The sequence below is a fragment of the Apium graveolens genome, chromosome 1 (genome assembly GCF_009905375.1).
Source record: "Apium graveolens cultivar Ventura chromosome 1, ASM990537v1, whole genome shotgun sequence".
Taxonomy (NCBI): domain Eukaryota; kingdom Viridiplantae; phylum Streptophyta; class Magnoliopsida; order Apiales; family Apiaceae; genus Apium; species Apium graveolens.
In genome coordinates, this window is record NC_133647.1 from 108,337,837 (window position 1) to 108,352,079 (window position 14,243).

The window sequence follows — 14,243 nt, forward strand, 5'->3', positions numbered from 1 at the left end:
CAGGTTGGTTATTTTAATCCAGAAAAATGTGATGTGGAAAAATTTAAGCCTTGGATTAGATTTTTAAATGACCATTCGATTGTTAGCTCTGCTATTAAATCAAATGTGATTTTAAATGTCGATCTGCTTAGACTGATTTGCACAACCTCTACTGTGGCCGATGATTCAAAATCTTTTTCATTCACCGTGTCAAACACACAGTATGTAGTTGATGAAACAGTCATCAATCGAGCGTTAAATTTTCCATTGGACAATTTCTGTAATTTACCCTCTGAAAATGATATCACAAACTTTTTCCATGCTATTCACTATCAGGGGGTGATCAATTTAACCAAACTTTCAAAATCCAATTTGGTGTCTGAATGGGACATTTTCTTCGATACTCTTTCTAAAGTGTTTGCCAACTGCACTAAATCCAACTTTCACAACATCACTTCCACTCTGCAGTATATTGGTCTTGCGGTTGATTTCAATCAAAGGATCAATTTTGGCAAACTACTTTTTCCCATTCTCTTGAGACGTCTCACTACTACTTTACGTGATCATTCTACAAATCGTAGGGTCTCGTGTTACTATGCTCGTTTTCTCATGCTTATAGCAGATCATCTTCTCACACCTGAGCACAAAGCCCTTTTTGCTAACTCTGCAGTAACCGAACCCCCTCCTGTAAGCAAAAAGATTTACACCCGCCAAGACACAACCTTCAAATTCATGCAAGTTCCAGTATTTGTATCTGCTTTCATGGCCACTTATATTCCCTTACCTATTTTCAATCTTCCCGGTCATGAACAGCAACCTCAACCTCCAGTGGTTCAAGCCACCTAGGCTCCTCCAACATCAGATGCTCTTCCATTACAGGTAGTAATTCCTCACTCTCACTCCATTCCTACTTCTGTTGAAAGACCCCCAGTGGTCGATAGGAATGACCATGAAGTTGTAGAACCACAGCTTCAATCCCAGGTCATAGAGCCAAACACAGAGTCACAACCTATCTCAACCTCTCCCCCACTGTCTAAAATGTTACCCAGAAGGTTAATAGGAAGTAGTGTTTTGTTGAATGTGAGTGAACCCTCAGCTCTGCCTCCTCCCAAGAAAAGAAGAACATATATTGAGGCATCTGAAAGCCCATCCTTGTCCTCCCAACAGGACATGGACTTTGAAATGGCCATTGAACAGTTACTAGAGACATTCTCTCAACAGGATGAATCTATTGAAATTCGCCATAGGGCCATGGCATCCTGTACTGAGTCAAGCACAATTCCATTACTCACAATTGAACCATACATACCAGTAGATGATACTCAGGACACGGAGCGAGGAGTGCACATAGAGTCTGTTACAGTGCCTGCCATAGTTACGACAGAAGAGCAGTCACATGCTTCTGAGGGAAAATCTGACTCTCAGCCACCTTTAATAGAGTCATTTTCTCCCCTCCCAGATCCAACACCTCTGGCTCCCTCACGGGATTCTCCACTCGCAGATTTATCTGGAGAAAGTGGAGGGCAACTCGGTCAATCTATCCCTGAAACAATTCAGACATCTATTTCACATGAACTGATAGTATTGACTGAGGATCGGGACTCGCGAATTCCCATTGCACCACCACTGACCTCTCTTGAAGAGGCTAGGGTGATTTAAACTGCAGGTACAGAAGAACAGCAACAGGAAGACTCCTCACGAGCAATTATATTGAGAGAAACACAAGCACGTGAGGTGAGTGAACCAAACACGAGTGAAATTCAGGTGAGAGCACACACAGACACAGACACTGAAAACCTGTTAGCTCAAATTTCTGCTTTAAAAGAAGAACTTGCTAAAAGCCAAGCTGAAGCTAAATCATTCAAAGCACAAGTGGTTGAACGGTCTTCTTCTTCCACCTCTGTCAACAATCAGCTGGCACTCATCAGGAATGATATCTCAGATCTCAAGACCACTGTCATACCAAAGCTCAATTCCATTCAGGAAACTCCAACTTTATCAACTGATGACATTTCTAACTTCTGCTCTCTATATACAAGAATGACTTCTCTTGAAGACCTGGTTGAAATGAATCATGCACTGGACTCCTCCAGATTTCTAAAGATAGAAACGGGCATGGAACATCTTAATGAAGGAATGAATCACTTGTATTTCATGATCAAGAATTCTCACTGCCCTAATGAAGAACAAAGAACTTACTTTGAAGGGTCGTCTGGTGGAGGCTCAGGCTCTGGAGGTGATGAAGGTCATGGAGGTTCTAAAGGAAAGTCAGTAGAGGATCCCTCAACTAAGGGGGAGAAGAAAGGGAGTAGTGGAAAGGGAAAAGAAAAAGATACCTCTGTTGGAGATAAAGGAAAGGCTGATGATGTCTACTACAGTGGAGAACAAGATGACTTTGATATTTTTGACATTCCCACTGAACCAGTCTTGGAAGATAAAGATGGTGTATTTGAAGCTGAAGAGGTAAGTGATTTTGGAGAATGGGAAGAGGAAGCTACAGTGGATCCTATCTTTGAGAAAGAGTTTCAGCAGCAGTCAGAGATGAAAAGAAAAGAAGCTGAACTCAAAAAGGTCTCCCAGATCATTGACATGAGAAAAGACATACAAAGAACAGAAACTCTTCAAAAGCAACGTCTTCATAACATTAAGGCTCAAGAAAGGAGAAGAGATGTCAGACTGAAGATTGGTGAAAAATGGGATGAAGCTAGGAGAGTACTTGATATGCCTCAGCTGAGCACTAACAATGATAGGCAGTTCCTACATCTTCTTGACAAGCTGGAAATCTCAAATCCTAACAATGACATGTACATGAATGCTATCAAGACTGAAGTCTCAAGGATCACAGCTGCTTTTGACAGATCCCTAAATAAGATGAGCATTTTTGTATACTGTCAGAGTGAAGGATCTTTCAAGGTGTCACTTCATCTGTTTGAGAATCGTTCTTTGTCAGAAATTTGGGTTCTTCTCAACAAAGTAAAAAGAAGCTCAGAATTGAATGAAGTTCTTCGAGAAAGGCTTAAAGAGTTTGCCAGCAGGGCTAGTCCTCAAGTGGTCAACAATCCTCATCAGGTGAGATTCTTTAAGTCTGATTGTCTTCAAATCTGTCAGCTAGATGCACAATCTCTTAAAGACTACTCAGCTAAGCATCTGGTCTGGATGGAACATCATTTAAGAACTGTTGAATACTCATCCATGTTGAAGACTCAAGCTGCTGATTTGATTCAAGCTTATTGTGAAAAGAATATTAAAAGGTACAATCAGTTCAAGAATAAGCTGAAGTCAGTTGGAGTTCAACCAGTCAGACCAGCAAGCTTCACTTCAGAAAAGGATCGTGTCTTTGACAAGGAGTTGCTTCAAGATCTAGAAGAAGGTGAAGTCAGAAGAGAAGACAACTGAAGTCAATTAGCTCAAAACTCAATGTAATATGATTAGAGCTTTATGAATCAAGATAGACTAATGTAGTTATATGTTCAGGCTAGAGGAACATCTATCTTGCATTCACTTGTAAATTTCTTTTGGAATCTGGAAAATGTTAAATATAATCCAGAACTTTTCTAGCTATTTACTTTGCATTACTGTTTATATCTTTTTCTTATTTGTTACTTGAGTTATCCTCTAGGTATTTGTTGTTATTGTCTAACAAGCAAATAGGGGGAGATTGAAAGGCATATGTCATAGCCTATTTGTTTATTCGAGGATTTAACTCAACTCAAATAAGAATGTAATAAGTAAATAGTGGATTTATCGTCAGAGAGATCTCACAGAGTAACATCTGTCAAAGGGTTAAGAAACATTATTCATCTACAGACTTGAAGACTTAATTCACTGGAAGAAGCTCAAGAAATTGATCAAGCCTCAGTGATATAAATCAAGATTGTGGATTTAATCAAATGACAGAGATCTCGTCAGGGTATCAATTAATTACAAGGATTTAGTCTGAAGAAAATCAAGAGTATCAAGGTCAAGGCTTGAAGAAACGTCACGAAAGTTAGTCACTCATGAACCAGACAGTACATCGAGTGTCAACCTTGAAGTGGTGGAATTGATTCATAATTGACAGTAATTTTCAGAAGATTTTCAGAAGAATGGTTGCTGCTCAAGATTAGTACTAATTCTCTATTAATTAATTAAGTCAAATAATTTAATTAAGAAAATAAATTATATCTGCAAAGACTAATTTATTGATTAATTGAATTAATTGATTAATTAATTCAGAATTAATATTAAGGATTTTCAGAATTGTTATTAGATTAAAATCTATTAATAATTCAGTAAGACAATATGATTTGAACTACTATGACAATCGGTATGACAATTGATAGTCATACCGAAAGTCTTGCTAGTTCATTCTAATTGTCTTGCTAGCTATTGGGATTGTCTTGCTAGTTCAAAAGGATAGTCTCACCGAAAGTCCTTCCAGTTCAAATGGATTGTCATGCCAGTTCATTTGATTGTCTTGCCGAAAGTCTTGCTGATTCAACTGGATTGTTTTGTTTACTTAAACAACAGAAAGCAGAAGACATTTTATAATACAATCAAACAGAACACACAAGTCAAGAACACAGCAGAAACAAAAGCAAATTATTTCATTTTTCATCTGCTTTATTCAAGATCAAAATTCTAGATTGTAAAGTTAAATCCAAACCACTAGAATTATTTATCTTGTTTTTGTGTAACAATCTAGCGGATTAAAATCCCTAGAACTTAATCTCAAATCGCATTTAGCATTTGATCTTTTCATTACAAAAATAGAAAAAGTTCATGTCGAATTTATTCTAGATTTGTAATAATTGATTTGAGATTAATCCCTTGTAACCGATACCGTTGTTGTAACACCTTTCAAGTTTAATTAAAGTTTTATTTAACTTGAATTTTGTTTCACCTTTTTATTCCGCATTTTATTCGATTAAACGGTATTGTTTGCATTCAACCCCCCTTCTACAAACAAATTGGGACCTAACAGTACTTAACGTGTTTTTTCTCAAAATGAATTGAATATGCGGGAACGAAATCGAAATATACGATTAAAATATTATAAAAATGACATCACACATATCTCATGAAAATAATTATAATGAATGAAATATTGCGAAGTTAATTAAAGAGTTACTATATTTTTTTTCATGGTACAATTAGTGATACAAAATACAATGAATACGAGTTAATTCTTACTTTCCATATTAGAAAATGTAATGAATGAAATATTGCGAAGTTAATTAAAGAGTTACTACATTTGTTTACATGGTACAATTAGTGATACAAAATACAATGAATATGAGGTAATTCTTACTTTCCATATTAGAAAATTTAATGATTGGATATGGAAGCCGACATATTAAATATAATATTGTACAATTGATAATATAAATATATTTTTCAATATACAACATTTTTTATGATAAATATAATAATAGATAGGTAAATAACAAATTTTATAATCCATTCTCATGGTGATGTTTCAACAAGGCAAATAACAAATTTATATTTAATAATAAGGAGTAATAATGACCTAAGAGTAATTAATATATGGTATTAAATTTTACAATTATTTGTATTTATTATTGAGGGGTAAATTAGTAATTTGGAATAAATTGTCTCACCTAACCCCCTATTTGCTCTATTATATATATAATAGATAGGATTAGTTTTTTAATTTGTTGTTACTCGAATTATTATTATCACCGGGTAACTTAATTATTTAAATTCCTTTTTTTAGTTAAACTAAATATTGAGTTTGCATTACTATAGATTTTAACTTATTAACTTTTTATCTTGTAAAAAATACTGTTTCATAGATCATAAAGATATTGGTGGACATTACTCGTTATTTTACGAAGTGAAAAGTTTACAATCCCTAGTTAAGTTGTACTTTAATCTCCAAAACAAAAAAGGCTTGTTATCAAAAAACTTAACTGTTAGAATATGGATGTCTCTAGAATACTCTAGAACAACCTCTTGACTTTCCAAAGTCATAACTCTTGACTTTTGGCTTTTCAAGTTCATGTATTTGGCCTTTGGATTTCTCTACCTATGTTCATGTATTTGGCCTTTGGATTTCTCTACCTATGTTCTAGTGAGCCTATAAATAGGACTCAAGTCTCATCTTGTAAGATACACACTTGAATGAATATAATATTCTCTTCTTAATCTCTCTCTTTCTTACATATCTATTATATAGTTATCATAATATATTTCTAACACGTTATCAGCACGATTTGCGTATAAAATAAGGAGATCAATTTTACTTAAGTATTGAAAGGAGATCATCAACGTGTAAATAGGTGTTGGAAATTCAAGAAGAAGAAGGATTCTACGTTATTTCAGTTTGTCCACCAGGTAAGTACACTATTTTGAGTTTACTTTGCTTCGGTTGTAAATGGATGATCTTTATGTGTTTGTTATGTGCCTGATTCTTGTATATTTTGTATCTGATTCATTATTCATCGGAATTTATTGAGTTTATACTCGTTGTAAAGACTTTTTGATTATCTACAATCTTTCTTCTTTGAGTTTTTCCAAAATCTGCTTATAAGTATGTCAGAATCTGTATTTTGTGTAATCTGATTGTATGATTCAGGATGATATGCAGTGACTTCTAAAATTCATATTAAATTGAATATTAGTTCAAATATTATAAGCCATACCATTCTGAAAATCGCTTTTCGATATCTACCTTTTGTCTTTACATTCCATTACCATATAATGTGATTTCGATGTCTTAAATATCAAAATACTATCATAATTAGGAGCTGATTCTGATTCTACAGTCCACAAATATCTGTTTTCGGAATTCGTTACCTGTTCATTTTAAACAAGCCTTACCATTCTGGAAAGGTCCCGGAATTTTCTACATTTTTCGTGTTTTATAATTTTTCAGATAAAATCATCTTCATAGAGTAAATTGGTATTCTTTGAAACTGATCAGATTTGACTTTATTATAATTAACCATTTTATACAGTAGATTGCATTAAATGTACCATTAGATTGAATTCAATGCACCATCATCATCATGGGTTTTTAAATATTAATGCATATGTGTTTTCCTTGCATATTTTTAAATATTGACTGAATGTGCTTATTATAAAAGTGTTAACGAAGCATATTACTGTGCGGAGAGAATATTACTGATGCAGATATGATGAAAAAAAACTTACTCAACCTTTCATGCCTCAAATGTACTCCTCCAGCAAAAATATCGTGAAAAAGGTTTTACAAAATATTCAGATTTGATTTCTTGTCTTCTTGTTGCTGAACAAAATAATAAGCTTTTGATGAAGAATCATGAGTTTCGCCCCACAGGATCTCACCCATTCCCTGAAGCGAATGCGGCAATATACAATTATGGGCGTGGACGTGGACGTGGTTTTTCTCATGGACAAGGAACCCGTGGTCGTGGATATCAAATCCAAAATTACCCTATTTTCAAGTATGATAAATCTAATTCCAACCCGAAGTTGGAGAAAAATATTAATAAAGGAAAAAGGGTTGCTGAAAGTGAATGTTATAGATGTGGAATGAAAGGCCATTGGTCACGTACCTGCCGTACGCCAAAACACCTAGCTGATCTTTATCAAGCGTCCCTGAAGGACAAAGGCAAGAATGTTGAAACAAATTTAGTTTTCAATGATAATGAACATGCAGACAATCTCCTAACAATGACTTATTTGGATACCGCTGATTTTTATGAGACTCCTGATGGCATCACTACCCTAGATGATAAATAAAATGCTTGATGTACTTATTTGCTTTATTTTACATTCGCATGTATATGATTGTATCTCTTTATGATTATCCTTACTAATTATATATTTATCTGTTATTGAAGCAATATGGAAATTTTATATTCTCGCATTGGGCATATAACAAAAGAGGAAGATATTTGTCTTGTAGATAACGCAACAACCCGCACTATACTTAAAAATGAAAAATATTTCACCTCTTTAAATAAATATGAAGGCAATGTATGCACAATTTCCGGGAGTATAAAATTGATCGAAGGCTCCGGAAGAGCTACTATATTACTACCCGAAGGAACAAAATTTATTATAAATGATGCGTTGTTCTCCCCAAAGTCACAAAGAAATTTATTAAGTTTCAAAGATATTCGCAGAAATGGATATCACGTTGAAACGGTGAATAAAGGGGATAAAGAATTTCTTTATATTACAAGTATCACTTCGGGTAGCAAATGTGTTATAGAAGAATTGCCAGCCTTTTCTTCCGGATTATACTATACCAATATTCGAAATATTGAGGTAAATGCCACAGTAAACCAGAAGTTTACTGACAAAAATAATTTTGTTATATGGCATGATCGGCTAGGGCATCCTGGATCAATTATGATGCGAAAAATTATTGAGAATTCACATGAGCATCCATTGAAAAACCAGAAGATTTTTCAATCTAATGAATTCTCTTGTGCTGCTTGTTCTCAAGGAAAATTGATTATTAGACCCTCCATAGCAAAAATTGGAACAGAATCTCCTAAATTTTTAAAAAGAATACAGGGTGATATATGTGGGCCCATTCACCCATCATGTGGACCATTTAAATATTTTATGGTATTAATCGATGCATCAACAAGGTGGTCACATGTGTGCTTATTGTCATCTCGTAACCTGGCATTTGCGAGACTACTTGCGCAAATAATCCGATTAAGGGCACAATTTCCGGATTATAATATTGGAACAATTCGATTGGATAATGCCGAAGAATTCACATCAAAAGCTTTTAATGAGTTTTGTGCATCAATTGGGATACGTGTTGAACATCCTGTAGCTCATGTTCATACACAAAATGGTCTTGCAGAATCATTAATTAAAATACTCCAATTGATTGCTAGACCATTAATTATGAAAACAAACCTCCCAGTTACAGTCTGGAGACATGCCATTTTACATGCAGCATCACTTATACGCATCAGACCTACAAGCTATCACAAATTCTCTCCCTTGCAATTGGCCTCCGGAAGAGAGCCTAATATTTCCCATCTTAGAACATTTGGGTGTGCTGTATATGTCCCAATTGCCCCACCACAACGCACAAATATGGGTCCTCAAAGAAAATTGGGAATATATGTTGGTTATGAATCTCCCTCAATAATAAAATATCTTGAACCAATGACAGGTGATTTATTTACTGCAAGTTTTGCAGACTGTCACTTTGATGAAAATGTTTTTCCAAAATTAGGGGGAGAGATTAAAATTTTCCCTAAATTAGGGGGAGAAAATAAGTAGCTGGAGAAAGAAATTACATGGAATGCACCAACATTGAACATTTTTTATCCTCGTACAAACCAATGTGAACTAGAAGTTCAAAGACTAATCCATTTACAAGGCATAGCAAATCAATTGCCTGATGCATTCAATGATATCAATAGAGTGACTAAGTCACACATACCAGCTGCAAATGCTCCTGTAAAAATTGAAGTCCCTGAAGGACAAATTATCAAGGCAAATGAGTCAAGACCTCGCATGAAGCGAGGTAGACCAATCGGTTCCAAAGATAAAAATCCTCGGAAATGAAAAGGAGCAAAATATGATGATGCCCAAATAGATAAAATAAAATCTCAAGGAGAGACCCCAGAAGAGACCCGTGACATGAATAACCAAACCCCAGAAGAGGACCAGGTAACTGAAAATGTTGAAATAGAAGAGATCTCTATAAATTATGTTGTCACGGGAAAGAAATGGAACCGAAATAACATCATCATCGATGAAAATTTTGCATATAACGTAGCGCTTGATATAATGATGGAAGACGAGGATCTTGAACCAAAATCTGTCGAAGAATGTCGACGTAGGGAAGATTGGCCAAAATGGAAAGAATCAATTGAAAAGGAATTGAGCTCACTTAACAAGCATGAAGTTTTTGGACCTGTAGTCCGAACCCCTGAAGGGACTAAACCCGTTGGTTATAAATGGGTATTTATGCGAAAAAGAAACGATAAAAATGAAATTGTGAGATATAAAGCACGTTTAGTTGCTCAAGGATTTTCACAAAGACCAGGCATAGATTATGAGGAAACATATTCCCCTGTAATGGATGCTACAATTTTTCGTTATCTTATTAGCCTGACAGTTATTGAAAAATTAGAAATGCGATTAATGGATGTTGTGACAGCATACTTGTATGGTTCCCTTGAGAAAGATTTCTATATGAGGATTCCTGAAGGATTTCGAATGCCTAAAGCATCTAAATTATACTCTCGTAATCTTTATTCTATTAATTTACAAAGATCAATATATGGATTAAAGCAATCTGGTCGAATGTGGTATAAGAGGTTAAGCGAATATTTACTAAGGGAAAATTACAAGAATAACCCTATTTGTCCATGTATTTTTATAAAGAAAACAGAATCTTCATTTTCTATAGTGGCTGTGTATGTTGATGATTTGAATATCATCATAACTCCTGAAGAGCTCCAGAAAATAGTTGATTACTTAAAAGCAGAATTTGAAATGAAAGATCTTGGGAGAACAAATCTTTGCCTTGGATTACAAATTGAACATCTTCCAAATGGAATTTTTGTGCATCAATCATCATACACAGAAAAGATCTTGAAACGGTTTTACATGGACAAATCACATGCATTTAACTCTCCAATGGTTGTTCGATCACTTGATAAGAAAAAGGACGTGTTCCGACCAAAGGAGGAAAATGAAGAGATACTCGGTCCTGAAGTACCCTATCTCAGTGCTATAGGCGCGCTTATGTATCTTGCTAATAATATACGACCCGATATAGCATTTTCTGTGAATCTATTAGCAAGACACAGTAACGCCCCAACTCGGAGGCATTGGTATGGTGTTAAACATATTTTTCGGTACCTTCGAGGAACAACTGATATGGGTTTATTTTATTCTAATAAATCCAAAGCAGTGCTAACGGGTTATGCAGATGCAGGATATTTATCTGATCCAGATAAAGCTCGATCACAGACAGGTTATTTGTTCACTTATGGGGATACAGCCATCTCATGGCGATCTGTAAAACAATCTCTAGTTGCTACATCTTCTAATCATGCAGAGATTCTTGCAATCCATGAAGCTAGTCGAGAATGTGTCTGGTTGAGATCAATATGTCAGCACATTCGGGAGTCATGTGGCATACATCATGATATGACACCAACAGTAATGTTCGAAGATAATGCAGCATGCATCGAGCAGCTAAAGAAAGGTTATATCAAAGGCGATAATACTAAACATATCTCGCCCAAGTTTTTCTTCACAGATGACCTTCAAGAAAATGGAGAAACTGAAGTCCAACAGATACGCTCAAGAGACAACCTTGCAGATCTATTCACGAAGTCGCTACCCCCATCAGTTTTTGAAAGCTTGGTACATAAGATTGGCATGCGTCGACTTAAGAACTTGAAATAAACTTTTCAAAATCGATGTACTCTTTTTCCTTTACTAGGATTTATTTTCCAATGGGTTTTTTCCTAGAAAGGTTTTAACGAGGCACGATTATTGAAAATTGGACATCCAAGGGGGAGTGTTAGAATATGGATGTCTCTAGAATACTCTAGAACAACCTCTTGACTTTTGGCTTTTCAAGTTCATGTATTTGGCCTTTGGATTTCTCTACCTATGTTCATGTATTTGGCCTTTGGATTTCTCTACCTATGTTCTAGTGAGCCTATAAATAGGACTAAATCTCATCTTGTAAGATACACACTTGAATGAATACAATATTATCTTCTTAATCTCTCTCTTTCTCACATATCTATTATATAGTTATCATAATATATTTCTAACATTAACAAACATTGATAATATTTTAAAGAAGGCCTCTTGTTGTGGCAATATCTCCTTTGCACCGTTCCACCCTTTGTAGGAAATGAAATTAGTACGGCTCCAGGTAGGGTGTTCAATCAACTGAAAGGTACTTACAAGATCATCTTACCATGTCTGATACAAAGGTTTGAAGAGCATGATGGACGTTTCAGTTTACGAGTCCATTATGTGTACAAATGCAAGATTTTAAACTCTATACATTGGAGGCTTATGATCGGAGTGGCTGAGTGGTTAATTTTTTTGTTTTTGAATCGTGATAATTAAATTGAGCGTTGAAAGTAGACGCATTGAAAAGATATTGAACTTCACAAATCGGTATCCTATTCTATATTTTACTCTGATCTCAGACAGGGCGTCTTCACTTTTGTGTCAGTACAGTACCATTCAGTGGCTTGTTTGGTAGACTGGATGTTCTTAAATGTGATATTGTAATCTACTCACTAGTGAGTAATTTGTTTCAGAACCACGGTTATAAACTACGAGGAGGAGCTTGCTGCCAATTTTCCAGTCAAGAGAGCCGAGCACTATTGAATAATTTGAGAGAAGGAGCTTGGAATTTAGATGTTTATCAGTGATCAACAATCGGTCCAATATTGGGAACTCTTGGTTTTGGAGAGCTCCTGTATAATATGAAATTTTACACGTTGAATTTCACATTTACTGCGCAGCACGAAAAAGGGAAATTATCATTAACAAATTTCTCCGTAACAATAAAAAGAAACAAAATAAAACTCGAAAGATATAGAACACGTGTGTAAATATGTCCATTTTTTACCCTGGAACATTCTTGACAGCCAAGTAAATCGTGATCTTCCGTAAATTTTTCTATATTAAGTGCCACACCTTCCTGGTTATTGTAGGAAGGCCAAAATAATATCATAGAAAAACTGAACACTTCATTTTAAAAGCTTTAAATGTTGCTGATAAACAGAGGATTTGCAGAAATCTTATTGATGGACATTAATAATTTACATAAATCTGACTTCAGTATTAAGCTGTGATGTGCATAATGTTGTTCTTTAAACTTCTTTAAGAAGAAATTAAAGGATTTGACAAGCAAATGTCAAATAGGATAATTAAAATGCCAACCAAGACACAATTGATTGCATGAGATCCAGTATTAAAGTAAGATTTTTTAACTCCCAAATCATTGCAGAAATCTTCACATAAAGAAGTAAGAAATTGAAAACCATGTGATAAACTTTTTTTTGCCAGGCGATAAAGTAATTGCAAGTCCTCTATAAATTGCCTGGTTTTCCTAATCCTCTACATATCAATCTCTGTCTTCCTTATTTTTTTAATCGATCTCTCTCTCTGTATAACAATGGCAAAGAAGCCAAGCTTGGGTCGCCAAAAGATAAAAATTGCAAAAATAGAAAGAAAAAACAACTTGCAAGTGACTTTCTCAAAGCGGCGATCTGGCCTGTTCAAGAAAGCAAGTGAGCTTTGCACACTTTGTGGCGTTGAGATTGCTATAATAGTCTTTTCCCCTGCCGGAAAGGTCTTCTCATTTGGCCATCCTAATGTTGAATCAATAATCGACAGGTTTTTCACTCGAAACCCTCCTCTCAATTCCAATTCCACTCTTCAGTTGGTTGAAGTTCATCGCAATGCTAGCGTTCGTGAACTCAATTTTCAGCTGACGCAAATTCTTCACGAGTTAGAATCCGAGAGACAAGGAGGCGAGACGCTAGACCATATGAGGAAAGCTAGCCAGGGCCAGTTCTGGTGGGAATCTCCTGTCGAGAAATTAGCACTGCATGAGCTTGAACAATTGAAAGATTCGATGGAAGAGCTGAAAAAGAATGTGACCAATCAAGCTAACCAGATTTTGGTCGAGAATGTGAGCTCTTTACCACTCTTGAATGATAATACCTTTAGGAGTTTTGATCAGTTTGAGGCCAAACCTACTCAGATGAATGGGGTTCCAAACAATTTTTGTTATGGTACTGCTGCCTTTTTTTGAATTTGTCTTTACAATTTATTTATTTTTCATTTTAATTTGTCTTCAATTTTGATGAGGTTCTAAGGAAGCTAGTAGCTCACTAGTTCTTGCTATCAAACAATGTTTTGTTTTCCGTTACGATTGTAAAAAATAAATAATGATGAATTTTATTAATTGGGGATGGTGTGCTCATAATATTAATTGGGGATGGTGTGTTCATAGTTAGTGGATACTTTTTTGCAATAATTTAGTCGGCCTTGTGTTTGATTGTAATGTAATAAGCTGTGTATCGCACATTTAATGTTATGCTAGAGGAATAATACCCCTGAGATATGTTCTCCTGTTCATTTAGTTGTCCTAAGGCTAACGTAGTAACTTTGCAATTTTTCGGATTAGATCGATAGTACATATAGTTCCTAGAAAGATCATGTCTGAATTCTCAATCTATCCAGTCCTGCACATAACTATTCCAAATTAATCTAGTCCTGACAACCCAACTTTGGGAAGTCCCAGCACGTAA

At 35.3% G+C, this 14,243-nt stretch overlaps 2 protein-coding genes across 2 annotated transcripts; both read left to right on the forward strand.

Annotated features, from left to right (window-relative positions):
• The first annotated feature begins 7,251 nt into the window (after window positions 1-7,251).
• Window positions 7,252-7,704, forward strand: LOC141696816 (uncharacterized). The gene has a single exon (XM_074500970.1). The coding sequence runs from the start codon at window positions 7,252-7,254 to the stop codon at window positions 7,702-7,704; it is 453 nt and encodes a 150-aa protein (XP_074357071.1).
• A 5,135-nt stretch (window positions 7,705-12,839) lies between these two features.
• LOC141720381 (agamous-like MADS-box protein AGL62) lies at window positions 12,840-13,944 on the forward strand. The gene has a single exon (XM_074522767.1). The coding sequence runs from the start codon at window positions 13,103-13,105 to the stop codon at window positions 13,742-13,744; it is 642 nt and encodes a 213-aa protein (XP_074378868.1). The 5' UTR covers window positions 12,840-13,102; the 3' UTR covers window positions 13,745-13,944.
• The last annotated feature ends 299 nt before the right edge of the window (window positions 13,945-14,243 follow it).

What these genes read in the sequence shown, in the direction of transcription:
- LOC141696816 (XM_074500970.1), top strand. Translation starts at nt 7,252, where the DNA reads ATGAAGAATCATGAGTTTCGCCCCACAGGATCTCACCCATTCCCTGAA.
- LOC141720381 (XM_074522767.1), top strand. Translation starts at nt 13,103, where the DNA reads ATGGCAAAGAAGCCAAGCTTGGGTCGCCAAAAGATAAAAATTGCAAAA.